The 22,330-nt window shown below is 40.2% G+C and overlaps 1 protein-coding gene across 2 annotated transcripts in view; it reads right to left on the reverse strand.

Annotated features, from left to right (window-relative positions):
- Positions 1–22,330, reverse strand: part of tpp2 (tripeptidyl peptidase 2) — a 119,352-nt gene that overhangs the window by 71,101 nt on the left and 25,921 nt on the right. For both annotated transcript variants that reach the window (XM_028800051.2, XM_028800052.2), the window contains exons 6-9: positions 17,060–17,223; positions 11,440–11,594; positions 4,603–4,679; positions 4,215–4,342 (exon numbers count right to left, since the gene is read on the reverse strand). In XM_028800051.2, the coding sequence (XP_028655884.1) occupies positions 4,215–4,342; positions 4,603–4,679; positions 11,440–11,594; positions 17,060–17,223 (524 nt within the window). The remainder of the gene's footprint in view (positions 1–4,214; positions 4,343–4,602; positions 4,680–11,439; positions 11,595–17,059; positions 17,224–22,330) is intronic.

The raw sequence follows: 22,330 nt of genomic DNA on the forward strand, positions 1-22,330 counted from the left end.
ATTTCAATAAAATATTGCCAACATTAACTACATTTTCTCCTCAGTCACCACTTCTTCAGTTACCCAATTCCATTATTCCTCATACCACAAATACACCAAATATTCAGATTTTGTTTGATGAGACATCTAGAAGTGCTGAGGACATTGGTCACTGGATTTGTTCATACTATGATGGTAGTGTAGTGCACATCTTCGAATCATAAACAACTCACTTGAGGAGAAAATATCTATTTGGAAAAGTTGTACAGTAATCCCTCGCTATATCGTGCTTCGCCTTTCGCGGCTTCACTCCATCGCGGATTTTATATGTAAGCATATTTAAATATATATCGCGGATTTTTTGCTGGTTCGCGGATTTCTGCGGACAATGGGTCTTTTAATTTCTGGTACATGCTTCCTCAGTTGGTTTGCCCAGTTGATTTCATACAAGGGACGCTATTGGCAGATGGCTGAGAAGCTACCCAGCTTACTTTTCTCTCACTCTTGCGCGGACTTTCTCTGATCCTGACGTAGGGGGATTGAGCAGGGGGGCTGTTCGCACACCTAGACAATAAGGACGCTCGTCTAAAAATGCTGAAAGATTATCTTCACGTTGCTACCTTCTGTTCAGGTGCTTCCTGAAGCGACATGCTGCACAGTGCTTCGCATACTTAAAAGCTCGAGGGCACGTATTGATTTTTGCTTGCTTGTTTTTCTCTGTCTCTCTCTCTCTTTCTGTGCTCTTGACGGAGGGGGTGTGAGCTTCCGCCTTCAACAGCTTTGTGCCGCTGTGCTTCGCATACTTAAAAGCCAAACAGCCCTATTGATCTGTTTGCTTTCCTCTGTCTTTATGACAGTCTCTGCTCCTGACGCGCACTCCTTTGAAGAGGAAGATATGTTTGCATTCTTTTAATTGTGAGACGGAACTGTCATCTCTGTCTTGTCATGGAGCACATTTTAAACTTTTGAAAAAGAGACAAATGTTTGTTTGCAGTGTTTGAATAACGTTCCTGTCTCTCTACAACCTCCTGTGTTTCTGCGCAAATCTGTGACCCAAGCATGACAATATAAAAATAACCATATAAACATATGGTTTCTACTTCGCGGATTTTCTTATTTCGCGGGTGGCTCTGGAACGCAACCCCCGCGATGGAGGAGGGATTACTGTACAGTGCTAACTTCCAAAAACAGTTTCATTTAGTTCAATAGCAGACAAATTATGTTGACTGTGGGCTCTATTATATTGCTTTTGCTGTGGGTGTCTATTTATTTTGGTAGAAAGCCATGTGAAGAAAATTATGATATAACTCGTTTACGAAGTCACACCACATAAATATTTCAGAGGCAACATTTGAACCATATTCGTAAAATTTTAAACGTATCAAGTGGTACTTTTGTACAGATGTTCAAAGTGGTTGATTGTTAGTTTTATTATTTAATTCTGATTATTGAATGTGTTACAATTAATTACATTTACATTGAATATTTTGAAGTTTCTTATTTTCTCCTTTACTTTGGTTATAGAAATACTGTACAGTGGGGCAAAAAAGTATTTAGTCAGCCACAAATTGTGCAAGTTCTCCCACTTAAAAAGATGAGAGAGGCCTGTAATTTTCATCATAGGTATACCTCAACTATGAGAGACAAAAATGAGAAAAAAAAAATCCAGAAAATCACATTGTCTGATTTTTGAAGAGTTTTTTTTGCAAATTATGGTGGAAAAAAAGTATTTGGTCAATAACAAAAGTTCATCTCAATACTTTGTTATATACCCTTTGTTGGCAAAGACAGAGGGTCAAACGGTTTCTGTAAGTCTTCACAAGATTTTCACACACTGTTGCTGGTATTTTGGCCCATTCCTCCATGCAGATCTCCTCTAGAGCAGTGATGTTTTGGGGCTGTCGTTGGGCAACACAGACTTTCAACTCCCTCCAAAGATTTTCTATGGGGTTGAGATCTGGAGACTGGCTAGGCCACTCCAGGACCTGGAAATGCTTCTTACGAAGCCACTCCTTCATTACCCGGGCGATGTGTTTGGGATCATTGTCATGATGAAAGACTCAGCCACGTTTCATCTTCAATGCCCTTGCTGATGGAAGGAGGTTTTCACTCAAAATCTGACGATACATGGCCCTATTTATTCTTTCCTTTACATGGATCAGTCGTCCTGGTCCCTTTGCAGAAAAACAGCCCCAAAGCATGATGTTTCCACCCCCATGCTTTACAGTAGGTATGGTGTTCTTTGGATGCAACTCCAAACACGACGAGTAGAGTTTTTTCATCTGACCATATGACATTCTTCCAATCCTCTTCTGGATCATCCAAATGCTTTCTAGCAAACTTCAGACGGGCCTGCACATGTACTGGCTTAAGCAGGGCAACACGTCTGGCACTGCAGGATTTGAGTCCCTGGCGGCGTAGTGTGTTACTGATGGTAGCCTTTGCTTCTTTGGTCCCAGCTCTCTGCAGGTCATTCACTAGGTCACCCCGTGTGGTTCTGGGATTTTTGCTCACCGTTCTTGTGATCATTTTGACCCCACGGGGTGAGATCTTGCGTGGAGCCCCAGATCGAGGGAGATTATCAGTAGTCTTGTATGTCTTCCATTTTCTAATAATTGCTCCCACAGTTGATTTCTTCACACCAAGCTGCTTACCTATTGCAGATTCAGTCTTCCCAGCCTGGTGCAGGTCTACAATTTTGTTTCTGGTGTCCTTTGACAGCTCTTTGGTCTTGGCCATAGTGGAGTTTGGAGTGTGACTGTTTGAGGTTGTGGACAGGTGTCTTTTATATTGATAACAAGTTCAAACAGGTGCCATTAATACAGGTAACGAGTGGAGGACAGAGGAGCCTCTTACTGAAGAAGTTATAGGTCTGTGAGAGCCAGAAATCTTGCTTGTTTGTAGTTGACCAAATACTTATTTTCCACCATAATTTGAAGATAAATTCTTTAAAAATCAGACAATGTGATTTTCTGGATTTTTTTTTCTCATTTTGTCTCTCATAGTTGAGGTATACCTATGATGAAAATTAACAGGCCTCTCTCATCTTTTTAAGTGGGAGAACTTGCACAATTGGTGGCTGACTAAATACTTTTTTGCCCCACTGTATATGTGCGATTTTGGTTAATTAATTAATTTATATTAATATATTTATTAAATTCACTCTTGCGGGTGTACCAACACACATATGTTGAACCTGCCACAAAAGGATAATGGGAATCTGTATCTGCCGTGTCCATGTCGTGGTTCCTGGGCAATGCCCATTTTTATTCGCATTCAATATGAACATAAACATGTTGTTAAAAGACATACTGTATTTGAAAGGTGTTTCATTTGCATTTTAAAATATTATGCCACCATAGAACCTTTAAAAATATTAAGGTAAATAATAATAAGACCTATTCTTTCGGTTTACCCATATGAATGACTCATCCCTATGTCTGAGGATACAAGAAAGCCGAAGGGAGATCAATCCCAATTATTTAATTAATTGAAAATGTATGGAATGAAGCCCCTAGATATTGATTAGTATATTGTACCAAAACAATACTATCTTAAAGTAACAAAAAGTTTTACCATACCCTAGCATTTTATGACCCCACAAATACTGGGACACCACAGCTTCTGACATGCTTTGAAATGCACCCCTCCATAACCTTCCACACACCAAACCTCTGCACACTTTCACAGCATCTGGGGGAGACAACAGCCAGAACATTGAGGTCATCTCACCTAATTGTTGTGTTCATGTTTATACACTTTTATAATGGGCATCCCGAAAGAGCTTGACTGTGGGTTTGTATATCATAATATTCTTTAATACAAGCTAAGTGCAAAATTATTTGTGTTGTGATTGATTTGTGCAGTTGTTATAGCTTTGAAACAGCATTGTATGCAAAATGACCTTTGCAAAGTAAAATTCCCCAGTGCATTCACAGAGATAATTTTCCCTGGTGGACACAAATGGCTAATAATTTATATATAATCTCATGGGTTTCTCTGATTATTTAACTTTTAGAGAATTATGTAGGCCCAAAGAATCCAACTTCTACTAATCTGAAATAAAACATTAAACCTTTTACAAATTGTTTAGCATTTAATAAAACAGCCTAAAACATTCTGTGTATTTAGTACACAGACTCTGATCACATGCATGCTACTAATGCAATGTTTTCAGTTAATTGATTATTTGCTGGATGAGGGAAAGAAGCTACAATTAATTTTTTTTATTTTACCTATAACACTAGATGTAGTGCCACCCGGACACCCTACAGTAGAAAGGCAAGGACCGTTATTGCCAGCACTGGAAACGTAGATTATGTTATGTTTCAACACGGCTTCGGAAATCACTTCACATATTCTCCTGAATGAAAAAAGTAAAACAAAAACAAAAAAAGGAAGTTTGAATGCATGGTGCATCACAGAACTTGAGTATTTTTTTGTGGTAAGTAAAAATCTAACACTATATTAAAATGCCTAATAATGCACACATTTTAAGTATTTCTAAATATTTCATGTAAATAGGATAAGTGAAGATCCTGACCAAATAAATGTCATTGCCATTATAGTATGCCATCTATTTTCTTCTTGCTTATGCATAAAAATCTTCAAAATGTTACTCACCCAGAATTTGGCCAATGAGTAGCTTCTCCATAGCTGTAGTTAACGAGATCACACTTGTATTTTATAACTTCTATCATCTGGATGAAAAAGGAAAAAACGTTTTTATAAGATGTCTGGCCAAACATTAGAGCTGTCTTAACTTTAACCAATACAATATCAGGAAACACCCATAAAGTCAGATTACCACATTTTTGAAATTGTAGATTCACTTTTGAATAGGTAGTGGCAGCACTGCTGCGTCACAGTAAGGAGACCAAGGTTTACATCCCAGGTCCTTCCTGCGTGGAGTCTTCATGTTCTCCGCATGTCTACATGGATTTCCTCTGGGTGCTCTGGTTTCCTCCCACAGTCCCAAGACATGCAGGTTAGGTGGCTTGGCAATCCTAAATTAACCTTAGTGTGTGGCTGGGGTGTGTATGTGTGTGGCCTGGTGCCCTATCCAGGGCTTTTTCCTGAATTGTGCCTTATGCTGGCTGGGATGGGCTCTAGCACATAATGCCCCCGCTCCCTTAAGGGACTAAGGGAATTAGGAAATAACAGACTGACTTTTGAATAGTATATTGAGCCAAGCAAGAAGGACACTTGGAGTACAGCATTGATTTATTTCTCCAATAGCAGGGATTTACAGAACCCCTCTATGCTTTGATTTAGAGTATCCTTCAATCTGTTTCCTTAGTAATATCAATTAGCTGATGCTATTTTTATTTTTTACATTGCTAACCTGTTTTTTTTTTTTTTTTGTTTAATTGCCTCTTGAGCAGACACAATTTGCTTATGATCACAAAACACTGTATTTGCTTACTCCTCCACTAACTATTTTACAGATCCAGCATTACAAAAACCCAGGATAAGACATGCCACCTGCCAAGGAAAGGTACATCAGATCTCTCTGTCAAAGTGCCTTTATACATGGGTTTCACGCATGTTTCAATTTAAGCTGGAAAATGAACAGTAAAACCAACTTGAGTCTGCCTAGCTGATTGCCTGTGGGTCCTTTAATCCACGTCACTTACATTTCCAGACTGGATGGCAGCATTGTTTAGCTTTCTTTTCCTGATCTATGCAATATGAATCACCAGAACTTTCCTTTATAACATCAACTTTAACTTGTAATTCTCCAGAACAAATCAGGATCTCCTATGTAGGAACCCAAACCTTATCACATATTTCTTGCTTATTTTATATTATATAGACAGAGATCACTCCTCATTTTTGAGTTTGTTGTGTCATTTCAGACTGAAAGTAATTAAAATTTCTGAATCTTAGTTATCAGTATAAAATTAGTTGTACAGATCTCTCTCCACTATAGTGACAAATGATGAAAGATTAAAAGAATAACAATAACAAATTAATCAAGTTGTATGGATTTAAAGTCACATTACATCATCTTATGTCCTAGTTAATCGTGTTGCCTATAGTAGTCATAATAAAACATGACACAACATTCTCAAACTTGCTAATTCCAATCTAAGACTAGTGAAGGGCTGGAATGTACCCCCTCCAGCTTTGGACATATGGCAGGAAATGGACTGGGACCTTGCCCAGAGCTATTACAGGGCCCATTCAAGCACACATAGTCAGCGAGGGGAAATTTGGAATTGTTTATTTAAAGATATATCTAAGGATGTGCTAGGACACATAATCAGTGATGTTTCCTGAGGTCATTGGATATTTTGGGTCTCAAAACATTAAACACTCTCACTCAGGTGATCTAGCCATGGCTGATCAGGCCCTGACTTGTGTCCCAGCAGCAACAGCCCACAATTCAGACCTCCTGATACAAAACCAGCTGGAGACCCTCTCTGCAGCATCTATGGCAGACTTTATGGCTTTCCTTTTTGCAGCTCCTGTCATGCCAAACATGGTATTGACCTTGCATAAAGAGCAGCCAGCAAAGCCTCTACACCCCACCTCAAAAGGACTCAAAACCACCATTCCAGCCACTCCTTCAGCCTGCTCTACCAACTCATGGTACTTGGACTGCTTTTGTTTGTTAGCTTCTTCAATGCGGTCCTTCTAAGGGACTGTCAACTCCTCTATAAGCACCTGCTGGCCTCGAAGTTGGTGTAACATGGTGCGAGATCTTGAGCTGGCTGTCCAAGTCTACTCACAGTTCCCAGTCCAATGCTGAGGTGAGCAGGCCAACTGCTTCTGAAGGCTATGGCGGAGGCTGCTTTCCTGCCCTGACAAAGATGATGTCCCCTGGCTGCAGATGATTCTGTTGTTAGCCATGGCTCTAGAGATGGCCTCTGCCACTGACTTGAGCACCTGGTTTTGTGGACAGCGGTAGCAGCCCTCACTGAGGGCTACGGTACAGCTACCAATGATGTGGTCTAGTGAGCCCTTTCCAGTGCAGAGAGGACATACTGGAGACTCAGTATTGCCCCAGGTATGTAGATTTGCTAGGCGGGTGGGGGGTGGCCATCGTACATGGCTTGAACCATGAACTTGATGTGCTGTGGTTTGGCCTGCCCAATGTCACCCCAAGATAATATCCTCTCCAGCACTCCCTCCCACCTTGTCCATGCTCCCTGCTGCCGCAAGCCCACAATCCATCTGGTTCGCTCCTCCTCCACACCTGCACGCACTTCCTCCTGGACTAGATGATGTCTGCCCTTGCCATGAACCTTGTTGTACAGAGGTTGTGGGATTGCTCCCAAACCCTCCGGCCCTGTTGCCAAAACACCCACCAGAGCCTCATGTTTCAGCCGAGACTCCAGCAGCTCCAGACTATCCTAGGCTCTGCGCCGATACCATTCTAGAGTCCCTGGTGTCCCGATAGAGCAGTTCCTCTCTTATGCATGACACTTAAAACTCTTCTTCAAGGGTGCTTATTGGAAGCTGGAGCTTACTGCTACTCCCATACAGTGATGTACTGTTTAAATTGTGTGGCAGACCCAGCTACCTGTGGAGGTAACAACTAATCTTCCTCTCCAGGGTCTCCACAGTTGGACATATTCACCTTGTACACCAGCAGAGGACACAGGATACAAGGCAAGATGCCATGTTGGTTTAACCAAGCCTTGAACCTGCTAGGTAAGCCAGATTTGCCTACTGTGGTGAACCAAGTCTCAAGCTTCTTGCTCGTTGCTTGGATAGCTGCTGAATCCCTAAGGCAACAATCAAAGATCTTGCCTAGGCTTGCGACTGGTTTCTCTGTAATGAATGGTATTGCAATGCCATCCACAAAAAAGTGAAACTTGTCCACCACCTTCCCCACTTCAGCACCAAGGCCTTGGATTTTGCTGGTCTGAAGCTCATTCTTGCCCAGGAGATAAGCTTTTCCAGGAGGAGGATCCACCTTCTACCAGGCACTGACATAGCTGTGACAGTCAATTCGTCCTTGAATCCTCTGATGGGGGGCTGCCAAGTGCCAGACTTGGACAGTGGAACTTTGCACTCAGCCTCAGCTGGCTTGACCAGCATTGTTCATGGCATGGTCGAAGAGAATAACTGAGATGGTACACCCAATTATGATCCCTTTCTCAAACCGGTGCCAGTCAGATGTTAAGTTTCCACTTCCAGTGACTCTTAAGCCTGAAGTTTCCAATGTAGTTCAGGATGAGGTCCTTGATCTTGCTGGGTACATGGTATTGATGTAGGGTAGTTTCAATCAGATGGTGGGGTAATGAGTCGTACTTGTTGGCAAGATCAAGCCACAGCATAACCAGGTTTCCCTTCCCTTTGCATGCGTCCCTGATCAGCTGGGTCACAACTCCCATATGTAAATCAACCTAACCAGGACATTTTTTGGGATGTGCAAGGAAAACCCAAACTGACATAAGGTGAACAAGCAAATTGTGCATGAACAACAAAATCGAATGAGGGATTCAAACCCAGGACACTGGATCAATGACCTAGCAGTGCTAGCCTCTGCACCATGACACAATAGGAATGCATTTTTATACACACACACATATATACGAGTGTACAGTTAGGTCCATAAATATTTGGACAGAGACAACTTTTTTCTAATTTTGGTTCTGTACATTATCACAATTAATTTTAAATGAAACAACTCAGATGCAGTTGAAGTGTAGACTTTCAGCTTTAATTCAGTGGGGTGAACAAAACAATTGCATCAAAATGTGAGGCAACTAAAGCATTTTTTTTTTAACACAATCCTTTCATTTCAGGGGCTCAAAAGTAATTGGACAATTGACTCAAAGGCTATTTCATGGGCAGGTGTGGGCAAGTCCGTCGTTATGTCATTATCAATTAAGCAGATAAAAGGCCTGGAGTTGATTTGAGGTGTGGTGCTTGCATATGGAAGATTTTGCTGTGAATAGACAACATGCGGTCAAAGGAGCTCTCCATGCAGGTGAAAGAAGCCATCCTTAAGCTGCGAAAACAGAAAAAACCCATCCAAGAAATTGCTACAATATTACGAGTGGCAAAATCTACAGTTTGGTACATCCTGAGAAAGAAAGCAAGCACTGGTGAACTCAGCAACGCAAAAAGACCTGGACGTCCATGGAAGACAACAGTGGTGGATGATCGCAGAATCATTTCCATGGTGAAGAGAAACCCCTTCACAACGGCCAACCAAGTGAACAACACTCTCCAGGGGGTAGGCGTATCCATATCCAAGTCTACCATAAAGAGAAGACTGCAATAAAGTAAATACAGAGGGTGCACTGCAAGGTGCAAGCCACTCATAAGCCTCAAGAATAGAAAGGCTAGATTGGACTTTGCTAAAGAACATCAAAAAAAGCCAGCACAGTTCTGGAAAAGCATTCTTTGGACAGATGAAACCAAGATCAACCTCTACCAGAATGATGGCAAGAAAAAAGTATGGAGAAGGCGTGGAACAACTCATTATCCAAAGCATACCACATCATCTGTAAAACACGGTGGAGGTAGTGTGATGGCTTGGGTGTGCATGGCTGCCAGTGGCACTGGGACACTAGTGTTTATTAATGACGTGACACAGGACAGAAGCAGCCGAATGAATTCTGAGGTGTTCAGAGACATACTGTCTGCTCAAATCAGGCTAAATGCAGTCAAATTGATTGGGCAGCGTTTCATGATACAGAGGGACAATGAACCAAAACATACAGCCAAAGCAACCCAGGAGTTTATTAAAGCAAAGAAGTGGAAAATTCTTGAATGGCCAAGTCAGTCACCTGATCTTAACCCAATTGAGCATGTATTTCACTTGTTGAAGACTAAACTTCAGACAGAAAGGCCTACAAACAAACAGCAACTGAAAGCCGCTGCAGTAAAGGCCTGGCAGAGCATTAAAAAGGAGGAAACCCAGCATCTGGTGATGTCCATGAGTTCAAGACTTCAGGCTGTCATTGCCAGCAAAGGGTTTTCAATCAAGTATTAGAAATGAACATTTTATTTCCAGTTATTTAATTTGTCCAATTACTTTTGAGCCCCTGAAATGAAGGGATTGTGTTAAAAAAAATGCTTTAGTTGCCTCACATTTTTATGCAGTCATTTTGTTCACCCCACTAAATTGAAGCTGAAAGTCTGCACTTCAACTGCATCTGAGTTGCTTCATTTAAAATTCATTGTGGTAATGTACAGAACCAAAATTAGAAAAAAGTTGTCTCTGTCCAAATATTTATGGACCTAACTGTACATATAAACACACAGACAAGGGCGGGTAATTAAAAAGTCTGAGGGTGGCCTATTATGAGGAAACCAAGTAAACTAAACAAGTTTTATTTTACAAAGCACTTCTGTTCTTCACATATTCATCATGGCATGGTGTATCCTGTGGAGACAGCCCTTAAGACTGGGAAACAGAGGGTAGCCATAAGGAGCCAAATCTGGAGAACAGAATTGGTGAGGCAGTGTTTTGAATCAGAAAGTGGATTGTCGGCACTTTCCCTTATTCATGGTTGCAAATTTCAAAGCAAATCAGTGTAATGTCGACCCATTAGTCTGTCTTTTCAGGCATATAATCATTGTGGAATATACCCTCAATTTAAAAAAAAACAACAAAAAAAAAAAAACAGCACAAGCTTAAATCCTGAATTTCTTTCATACTGTATAATTACCATGCTTCCATTATTATATAATTTATTATATTCAGATTTCATCTCCAGTTATAAAATTGTTCTTAAAAATGTTCTTAGTCTGAATCCATTAGCTTTTGCAAGTTTTTTGTAAGCTGCCACTTAATTTTATATTTCTGTAACATTCACTGAGACACCAGGTTTTTACAAGGTTGCACACTTCTGTGGGTCAGTATGTATGCAAACATGCCTGTATAAAATCATTTATATTTCACATTGTATGCACAGTTATCCAAAAGAATGCATAATGCTTAAAGATATAATTAAGATGCTGGTAAAATAATCAAAACATTTCTTTTTTTTTTCCATAAAACAACTTGTCCCCTAGATGTTTGACTTCTTATTACAAGTTGTTTAATAAAATGTATGGATCCCAGCCTGAGAAATATTAGCTAATTTGTGAAAGAGAGGAAAAAAAACCAAACACATACATATGTTTTTGCACTAGGACTTCCAATGAGCTGAGCTTGTTTGCATCGCGTTAGCTTTAATTAGTATGATATGTGATTAAATGGATTTGCAAATATGCAAATGTGAACACTGTCAGTAAAGACTTAATGTTCAGATGCAGTGTTTTTTTTTGTTTTATACTTTTTTTTTATGTTTATTATTTTTTCTTTCTCAAATCACGGACACAAGCCACTTTTGAACGATATGTGAATTGATATTTTTTTTCTCTCATTATGGCAGAAAAACTGCAAAGAGGGAACTGGGAAACTGCAAAGACTACATCTGCACCCTAGTCATCTCTACTCCACAAGTAATAAATTTTTCAAAATCAACGTACACTTCAGGAAATGCAACTTACCGCTCTGATCAAGCCGGTCCCAGTCTCCATTGTACTTAACCTGGTATCTCCTATCTTAATGGCCAGAATCTGTGCACCAGGAGCTACACCATTTCGCTCAGGCTCCTCCGGAAAATTACCAGCAGCAATGCTGGCTACATGTGTTCCATGTGCTCCTAAAATATTTAAAAAAAAATTTAAAATGTAATTCAACTAATATTAGCAAGATTTTTTTAAAGGCCGTACTTGTTGAATGTATGAAATGTAATATATTTTAAATATTGTTAATTTTCAACCACTATTTTGAAAACAATGTTTCTGCTGTTGCCTATAGCTCAGATATTCAAAATATCTCCTGCTGGTACAAACCTTCTTGCTTGTGGTAAATGCATAAACACAGAACAGCTTTACTTCTCACATGACAGTAGTACCCAAAAGTGAAGCAGAGTCTGGTTTTTCAGATGTGGCATGATGACATAAAACATTAGAAACTTTGAGGTTTATATTCTTTTTATTTTTAGAATTTACAATATGATTTTCAGAGATTTATAAGTTTTAAATTATTTAAAATGTATAAACCAGGATTATGTCAAACTAGCCAACCCACGGCGTACCATACGCCGCATAATCAGGCCGCTTTTTTAATGATTTTTAAGCACAGGGAAAAAATTAACATTTGAAAAATCCGTAATTTAATAAACCACCAAGAAAAGTAACATTGTAACAATGCACGGTACGAACCAACATACAATTGTCCGTGACTGAAAACTGGAGGACCGCCGTCACGCCTTCTCCTCCCAGAGCGAGGGACGGGGGTGGACAGCGCTCGGGCAGAACGGGAGGAGAGGGGAAGGACGCCCATTCCACCCCCTCCGTCATGCTAGTCTGCTGATTTCTTGTTCAGTATGCACTGCCTGCTCATGTGCCCACCCCCAACTCGTCACCTGAGTCGTTTTCGTCTTTGCACAGTCCACATGCACCTGTGAGTCACGTAGACTTTTCATTGTTCTTTGCGGTTCTGGCTGCCTTTCTATATATAATCCACCAAATCACCCGACCATGGTAGTAGCGGGGGTGGTTTGTGTGTACAAAGGGCAGGGACGTAATCAGTGCAAGCGTATGACCCGCACTTACTGGGAATTCCTCGTTCGTGGGGAACAATTGCAAGCCCCGGTTTCCAGCATGAATGGGTTCAACAGCTTACCCACGCCTCTCTGCGCCGGGTAGACACACGTTGATCCATTCAGTGTAGCGCGCGTGCAGTAAATGAAGATCTCATGGCAAGCCTGAAAGCATAAAATTGGAGCTGTGTGACTCGAGTTCTTTTCGCGGTTCGCTTTTCCTCAGCATGGATCAATTGTATGTGCCAGCCTGGATCTCTGTAAGGAAATAGCAGTGGATAAACCATGGGGTCACAGTTCATATTGAGAACAGAGATACGCTTGCAAGCATCTCCCCTTGGATATATGCAAATGTCGCGTTGTGCAGGAGGTTCCCCGTGTTCACCTACAAAGATAGCAGCAACATCAGTTTGACAGGACAGGGCATTATACCTTGTCATAACTAGACTTGGATTTTCCATGAACACCATTCGTACAGCAGTAACAGGGTTACCGTGAGTGATAATGTCATGCATTTGTATGTAAGACTTTGTGAAGGGATTAACCTGTCGTATCATGTTGTCTAGTTGAAGCAACAAAATGTCACTGCAAGCGCTATTACATTCCTTTTGCAAACGTTGACTGGTAGCCTCAGCAGAATCGAAGATATATAGCTGACCGTATTGTGGTGACGTGTCAGGATTGGTATATAAAGGAGAGACCTGGTGATAAATCTGACCATGGATTCTGAAAGCATACGGTCCTTGTCCAGATGGTTGAGCAATGTGTGCGCCCATTGACGCGAAAGCTAAAGCAGAGTTGTATTCCCTGATATGATCACAGTAATTTCGGGACAGCGGGTTCTTGCCAGTCAAGAGGTCTTCTAAAAAAAGAGGGGGTTTGGATAGCGGTGGCAAAGACACCTTGCCGGCATGACAACACTTAGTGTAATGTCCGGATTTGTTGACCTCTGCTGGCCAATGAAGAGCATTGCAAGAAGCACATAGTGCAGTAGGTAGGCCAATGTTATGTTCTTGGACGTGAATGGCGGTATCTTCTTGAAAAGCTGCAGAAAACTGAATGCGATGTTTGTGCATGAACGATTTAGTGCTGTGTGGACACAGAAGGGAATTGGAATGAGTTGTTTCGAAGCATTGCCGGCAATGTTCACACTGCATAATTCGTTCAGTAGAGTGTGTTTTTAAATGCATGTTGAGATATCTCTGCACTCGGAACGTCTTTGAACAAATCGTGCATTGAAAGATCTGTTTGGAATGCGTTTGTTCAGTGGAGTGTGTGTTTAAATGTGCTTTGAGAGATTTCTGGCGCGTGAAGGTTTTGGAGCAGTGTTGACACTGAAAAGAATTCATCGGGGAATATGTTTTGAGATGGTTAGTAAGGTATCTGCGTGCGTGAAAGTGTTTGTCGCAAAGTTTGCATAAAAATGTTTGTGTTGAATGGATCTGCATATGGTTGTGGAGATCCATCTCACCTGTGAAGTCCTCGTTACAAAATGTGCAATTGAAGGTGAGAGTGGAATGAGTTCATAAGTGTTTCTTGAGAGCGCGAGTTGTTTTGAAGCATTGCTGGCAATGTTCACATTGCATCATTTGGTTAGTGTTGTGTTTTTTTAAATGTGCGTTCAGATATCTCTGCACTCGGAAGCTTTTGGAACAAAAGGTGCATTGAAAGTCCTGTGTGGAATGCGTGCATTCAGGGGAGTGTGTCTTTAAATGTTTTTCAGGAAGAGGAGAGTGGGCAGGTGACGTCACATTAGTGTGGCGAGCAAGTGAGTGTGCACCCTGTGTGCACATACCGACAGCGTCAAAAGATGTCACCAGAAGGTTATCACGTGTGTATTTGAGAGGCATGAGAACCTCGTAATGCCCATGATCCAAAGGACCGCTAAAGAGCCGGGATATGGAGAGACGTTGGGCCAGATTGTAAACTCGAGGAGAGGCATGAGGACATTCTTGGAAGTAAATGCCGAAGTTATCCCAATGTTGGCAAATAAAGAAAACAGCCATGTTGCGAAGTTTGAGAGCAACAGTTTTGTCAATGACATTTTTCCAGAAAAACCCGACTGATAGAAACAAACAGTTACCTGATGCAGGAATTTCTATAACATTGAAGGAAGTGTTGTTTCCATGAAATACATTTGAAGCGGTAGCCATGGAGGGCAAATGAACAGTCAACGTGGCTCACAGCTGGATTTGGACCGCAGCACAGACCAAAGCGAATGAGTACGTGTTTGATGAGCTGTTCGAGTTGGCGGGCAGTGCTCTGAGGTGCGTTCCCTATCACATGGGAGGAGGGGTAGAGTTTCTGGGCGGGGCTTCGTTGTTCCTTTCCATGGTTTTCGATGGTGGATGCAGTCGGGTGTCGTAACCGAAAAGAATAATTAAAAGTCAACGTGGCTCAGAGGTGCATGTGGACTCCTAGCACAGACGAAAGAGACTTACGGGGTGGTCAGTGAGTTGTTGTGTCTGGGCACATGAGCAGGCAGTGTGAATGCCTAGAGAGCGAGGGTGGACACGAGCCGGGGAATAAGGAGTGTTGGTGGGCGGGGAAATGTTTTCCGTGTTCCTACAAGACCATCTAAGAAGACGCATGTTTGTCGCGGATGCAGTGGACGCAGGCCGGGGAATAAGGAGTGTTGGTGGGTGGGGAAATGTTTTCCGTGTTCCTGTAGGACCATCTAAGAAGACGCATGTTTGTCGCGGATGTGAATTGATGTATGTAGTGTGTAAAACAGTTTGCGATGGTGCACGCGGTCGTGCGTCGTAACCGAAAAGTCAACGTGGCTCAGAGGTGCATGTGGACTGTAGCACAGGCGAACATAAATGACGGCGTGTTTTCTGAGGCGTCGCGTCCGAGTTGGTGGGCGTGGCTCTGCGAGTTGTCGTCGTATCCAATGGTCTTAGAGTTGGTGGGCGTGGCTGTCTTGCGTGCTTTCCATGGGTGTCTACTTGTCGGCGGCTTAGTGAATTTTATATATATTATATATAAATTTATATATTTTGTTTTGGTTTGTTTGTATTGTGCCTTGTTACAAATGAAATACTAATTGTCAATGAGATGAGGTAATCACATTTTGAGATAAGGCAGAGAATGTAAATACAGTGGAGTGCCAAAGACCAAACAAATTAAAGTCTGTAGTCATTTTTATGTCACACCTGGTAAGGAATCTGTGTCTTGGAAGATCTGAAGAAATAAGTTAATTTAGTATAGGATCACATATGTGCTGCTGTAGTATCTGAATAGAAAAATGTTGTGGATGTACTGTAAATAGTCACTTTTCAAAGGGTTTGGGCAAACATAGATTTATTTTAATTGTATCAATCCATCAGAGAGGGGAAAGTGAATTCTACTACTTCTTCTACTTGAGCCACTCTGATTAACAGAGAAATCAGAGTTTTTATTGACAAGGTAAGAACTGACAACTAAAAAGCATATAATAATCAAACAACTTATCTATCTATCCCAACTTTTAGATAAGGCTGGAAGAAATCATTTATTCTATAATGGCAAAATACTGTATGTATGTAAAACAAAATCATTCACAAAACATATTGGAATTATGGTAATCCCCCTCCCATTCACACTTACTGAAAACACCTACAGAATTGTTCCCATCAACAATACGCAAAAGATCTTCTGCAAAGTATTTCTTTTAACATTGATGGCCAGTGTTTGATGCTGTCCTATGAAGAATTTTTAGATACTTCATTTATCTCATGGTCTTTGCTGCCTTCTACAAGATAAAAAAATCAAACAATACACTCTAGACCACTTTTGTTGTTGCTTAAAAATGGTTTTGGCTTCCTGCTCCTTAATGTTAAGTGTTGTTATCAAAAGAGTTGTAAGTGTGAGTAAAGACCGCACAGTGAGCAACGAGACTTTCAGCTATGCAATTTTTTTCCCCCAAATATAATTTTAGATCAACATTGGACTATTGTTATGAAGGAAAGAATTGTAGAAGGAACAGAACAATTTCAGTTCTGAATAAAATGCTTGCACTTTTGCATAAACATTTTTTTTAAACCTGTGATTGAGCAAAATAATAATTGACCTAATCAATTATCAAAATAGTTGTTGGTTGCAGCTATAAATAATATACAATAATGCCTTAGTTAACAATGTACACACATTTTTGCTTGTTATAAGAAACTTTAATACTGGAGGTAAATTTAATATAAGGATATGTATTGTAACCACCTGGGTGGAAGGAATGCTAGTATGCACATGTGTCAAAGGGATAATGCCTTATGCAGCTACCTTTCTTGGCCACCCTACAATGCTGCTCCTGTGCATGGCCACTGGTGGCTGTTTGCATGCAGCTACAAAAACACTCTTGCCTGCTTCATTCACAGCATTGACATTCAAAATGCTGCTTCCACTTCATAGCTTCTTTAGGCTCAGAGGCAGCACCATATCCTTTATTACTGTATATACATGAACCCGTGCATATATACACACATATAACTTAGCATGATTTTTGCTTGTATTTGACCGTTTCAATCTTTACTTGTTATCCTTACCTCCACTTGTCACAATGCACAGCATACTGCCTTCATCATAAATGTTTACAGAATAATTCAACATTTCTGAAGTGCCAAATGTTGCATATTCTTGGGCTACTCTAAAATTTTGGAGTGGAACACAGCAGCTAAGATCTCCAGATTCTGAAATATCGATACAAGCTCTGAAAAATAAAACAATTAAAATAAAAAATAAATATTGAGTTAATCAGGTAAGAAGCCAGCAAATAAATCAGAAATCGACACTACCAAATAGAACTTCTCCTGGAATATTGTAGTACAATTATTAAAACCAATCAACTAAAAAGACTGTAAACAATTGGGGAAATAATTAATTTGTATTATATCATTAAGTAAGAAATTGAAAAATAATAGAAGCAACACAAGTCAAAAGAACATAATATCAAAAAGAATTTTGTAAAACGGTAAAAAAAAAAAAAAAAAAAAAAAAATTACTTGCGCAGGTTTTCAATGAAAAAGGAATATTATATTTATAAAGTAAACACACAATCATGATAAGCAACACATAATCTTCACTAAGGTAAAAATACTATTTTTTTGTCCTTTCACATACTTTGGTATGTTTTGGACTACTACTTAGCAAAACAATGATATTGTTAGGTACACCGGAGGTATTACGTATATATCAACACACAAGGAGTAAATCTGTCAATTTGTGATCCTGTTGCACTGAAGCGATGGCACTGTCTTTGCAGACAGTGAGGACAATAGCTGCTCAGCCTAAATATATATTTTTTCCTTAGCTGGATTGGTTATCTTTGCATGGGTCAACAGCTGGGCTGACAGACAAAGGATCCAGTTCGAACCCAAGAGAGGGATGAACTAATGTAGACATTAACTTTAACCTTGTACTCGATTACAGTATATTCAGGAAAGTAAAGCTAGAAAGAGTCCTCCTGAGACTCATATTTATATAAACATATACATATCATTAAAAATGTATTTTTGTAAAATGTGTGTATAACTGCACTTGTTTTGATTTTATGCACTTTAAGATGTTTCTGGGTTAGAGGTGAGCAAAATGTTTATTTTTTATTTTTTTTTATTTCAAAAGTGGAAAAAAAACTATTGCTGCTACCTCAGATTCTGTTCAGTTATAGCCTTTTTATAGTTTTTATGCACTTTTTGATGTGCCTGTGTCAGATCTGACCAAATTTAAAAGGGAAACAATGAATAAACATTACTTCTTTTTCAATACATTCATTTGTGTTTGTTTGAAAATTGTTATTACCTGCTGCTTACCAGCCACTGAAAAGTGTCTGACCCAGCTAAATGTCTTGCTTTGAAAATCTGGCCCAACTGAATTTGTAATTGAAAAGCGTTGCTATGCATAATTAAATGATATTTAAATAATTTTATTCAAATTAACCACAATAATTTATAAAACAGATTTTTTTTTTAGAAGAGACATATAGTCAGAATTTAAGCAGTTCAGTTTGTTCTAAACCATTGGGAAAGTATGTGATGCAATTACTTCAATTAACTTTTGTCTTCTGCCTTTTCATACTACTGCCAAATTTCTGCTAAGGAGCAATGACTGTGGGGAATTTTACAAAATAAAAAATATAATAATAATAATAATAATAAAATAAACTGGATAGCAAGACCAAAATGAATGAATATGCTGAAGATGTCACAAGCTCTTTTTTATGAATCGATTATATGTCTTAAGGATATCCCAAAACTATAAACAAATATTCTCACAAGAGGAAGTATTTGTGAAATGTTCAGCTTGAAGCAAAAGATGGGTGGTGAAAAGTCTTTATAAATAAGAAGATTTATTTGGCCAAAATGTTATGCAACAAAGGAGACTCAGGGTAGCATAAACAGCACAAAAGCCATAGTAGGAGCAAAAAGGTCAAAAGGGCAATAATCATGAAGATTCATCAACATCACAAAGTAAGTTCAAGCCACAAGGGACTGCTTGTTTCCCCAGCCTTCATTTTCACCTCTTGGGGAAAACACACACAAAACACAAGCAGAGGAACATACTTACGTTTATTATTTGTGTAAATAATATTAATGTAAGCAAAAGAATTTGAAAAGTACAAAGAATTAATTAAAAAAGGAATTTAAGCATAGGCCAGGGTTGACACCCTGACTGAAATGTAACAGTCCTTAGAGATTCCCCTCCCATTAGAGGTCAGTTAGATATGAAGGGAGCAGAGCTATTCAAACTATCATTGGAAAAGTATAGATATTAGTTTCCAAATGAAGTATTCAAGTTTGACACCATAATTTAGAAACTAGGTAAAGACCTGAGACAATCCAGTAAAAATGATGATGCCCAACAATGAAATAGTACAGGAGAACTTAAAGTAAATAAACAAAAACCTTATCCATAATATACTATCTACTAGGGGGCTCCGCCCCCTGCTCGCTTCGCTCGCCAACCCCTGGTGTTGGGAATGACAAAGAGCGTGATGTATGAATGAGATATAGAATAGTGTGACGGTGTAGATGATGCAAATAGAAAGCAAACAATAAAGTGTGTGGCACAGTGTAAAGGTTTATTTGAAAATTTCTTTGTACACGCCGTTTAAGTGTAAAAGGTAATTCCAGCTCAGAACTTGTAAGGTCATTTAAGATGGTTATTGTTGTGATCAGAGTCAAGTTTGTCAGAGCTTAGAAAGAGTTGTGTCTTTCCAGGAAGTAATGGAATGACTTGGGTATTAATGTTTTCCATATTAATATTTTTTGGACATAATATAGTGCGTTGTGTTAAAAGGGGCATTTGGTCTAATGAGATTGCTGTTCCAAATCTCTCTATAACTAAGTTGTCGCAGATAAAGGCTTGAGGAATTGTAATAATATGTGCCTGAAGTCCATCTGTATTGGTGAGTGTACCATCTCTCAGTTGTAATAAGCAATTGTTATGATCTGGTTCTGGACATCGTATCTTTTTTACTAACTGTATCTTTTGAAAGCAATGCCAATTGTCTGCGTATTTTAAGGTGCACTGAACAATAGCTGAGTGCATGGCATCTGGAAGAATAGCTAATCACTGTCTAAAATCTCCTCCTCATAAAAGTACCTTTCCTTCAAATCGAATATTATTATTCATAAACGTTTGTAGAAGTTTATGAATGGTGTTGAGTAAGTGACTTCATGCCATTGAACATTCATCAATAAACAACATTTTTTCAAGACGGATGTCACTTGCAGTGCCACCGTTAATGTTCATAGTGGATACCGATTTGTAGGATCTAATGTAGTTGATAAAGATTTCACTTTCAGGTACATCGTCAGTTATAAGCCTCTGTAGATATTCAGTATATGAATGTAAAGAAGGCAGTCTAATTTGACCCTTTTGACAACAACGTGTAAATGTATAACTTGAATTTCCAGTTGTTTCTTCAGGGAAGTGAAGTGAATGACAATGATTGCAAATGACATTCATTAATCCGAATGAATTTTACTGGTGTATGTTTTTCTTGTGCCGTTTGAGAGGCGCGTTGTTGCATGTGTAGTATTTGGGACGTGTTGTTTTGGAGCTGTAATCGATTTGCCTGTGCTGTGTGAGAAGCCCGTTGTAGCCTTCGCTGCCATTAACGTATGTCTGAGACAGGAGGTGTTTCGTTTTGAATCCGTGCCTGTTGCGATGCAGCACTTTGATTGATAGTTTGTGTCATGTGGATCTAAGATGTAGATTTGTGCATATTTGCGTTGTTGATTTGTTTCAGGGTGCACTGTTCCAATGCGATGCAGTATTTGTGCACATATGCGAAAGTAGTATGGGCCATTGCCTTTTGGTGGCCTGATATTTACTCCGGTATATGCAAAAGCAAATGAACCATTGTAGGATCTAATGCAGTTCATAAAGTTTTTACTTTTAGGTACATCGTTAGTTAGAAGCTTTAGTTGAGCTTTGCGTTTTTGGAGTCGAGACATTTTTTCTTTTAGAAATATGGATAAGTAATAAGGAGTATTGCACTCACTGTTAATATGGAGCCTTTTCTGCGGTTGAACGGTTAATAGTGCCTTATTGTAATGAGATCCACCTATGCTGCATAGCCATCTATTTTGTTGTTTCTTTCGTTTTCGTGTGTTTGTTCCTGTTATCCTTTCCTTTTCGTTTTGTACCCGTGACCGTGTATTCATGACTTGTTTCTTTCTCAGCATGCAAAATATGGATAAGTAATAAGAAGGATCGCAGTCACTGTTAATATGTTTCTTTTTCTGCAGTTGAACGGTTAATAGTGCTTTATTGTAAGGAGATCCACCAATGCTGACACCTATGCTGTCTAGTGTGAAGGTGTTGATGTTCACTTTAGAATATGTGGCTTTGGGTGTCACTTCTTATGGATGTGTGTGTGTGTGTGTGTGTGGGGGGGGGGTTGAGGATTGTTGTCGCGCGAGCGTCTTCTTTCTTTTTGTGTTCCTGTGTCTTGTTGAATCCCCCTCTTTGTGTGTGTCCCATCCCTCGCTTGTAGGGTCTGTGGGGTGGTTTTGTGTTCTTTTTTTTGTGTTCCATGGGCTTGTTGAATCCCCCTCTTGGTGTGTGTCCCGTCCGGTGCCTGTAGGGGGGGGGGGGGGGTGCCTTGCTGTTGTGCGCGAGCCTCTTTTTTTTTTTTTTTTCGGGTCTAGTTTCGTGTGCAATGTGTTTCGTGCTTTTCCTGCGTTTGACTTTGCGCCTCATTTCTCCTTTTTGTATGTGCTCACTCCTTTTTTCTGTGGTCTTGTCCGCCACTCGCGGCCCCTCATCCGCCTTTGTCGCCCTCTTTTCTCCGCCTTTCTCCGACTCTCGCGGACTCTTTTTGCGCCTGCGCCTCTCGCGGCCCCTCATCCGCCTCTCTCGCCCTCTTTTGTCCGCCTTTCTCGGCTCCTCAGCCGACTCTCGCGGACTCTTTTTGCGCCTGCGCAGTACGTCTTTTTGCAGCTACGGCCCATGGCCGGATGTGCCTGCGTCCATCATCCGGTTTAGCATTCTCGGTTAGTAATATGGATATATATAATTCACTAAGCTGCCGACAAGTAGACACCCATGGAAAGCACGCAAGATAGCCACGCCCACCAACTCTAAGACCATTGGATACGACGACAACTCGCAGAGCCACGCCCACCAACTCAGACGCAGCAACACACAGAGCGGGGCGTCATTCGCGTTCGTCTCTGCTACATTCCACATGCACCTCTGAAGAAGTATGTTTGTCGTGGATGTGAATCTCTGTATGCGGCGTGTAGAACAGTTTGCGAGGGGTATCCCATGGTCTTACAGTTGGTGAGTGGGTCTCTGTTAGTTGCTCTTGC

The sequence above is a fragment of the Erpetoichthys calabaricus genome, chromosome 4 (genome assembly GCF_900747795.2).
Source record: "Erpetoichthys calabaricus chromosome 4, fErpCal1.3, whole genome shotgun sequence".
NCBI lineage: Eukaryota > Metazoa > Chordata > Cladistia > Polypteriformes > Polypteridae > Erpetoichthys > Erpetoichthys calabaricus.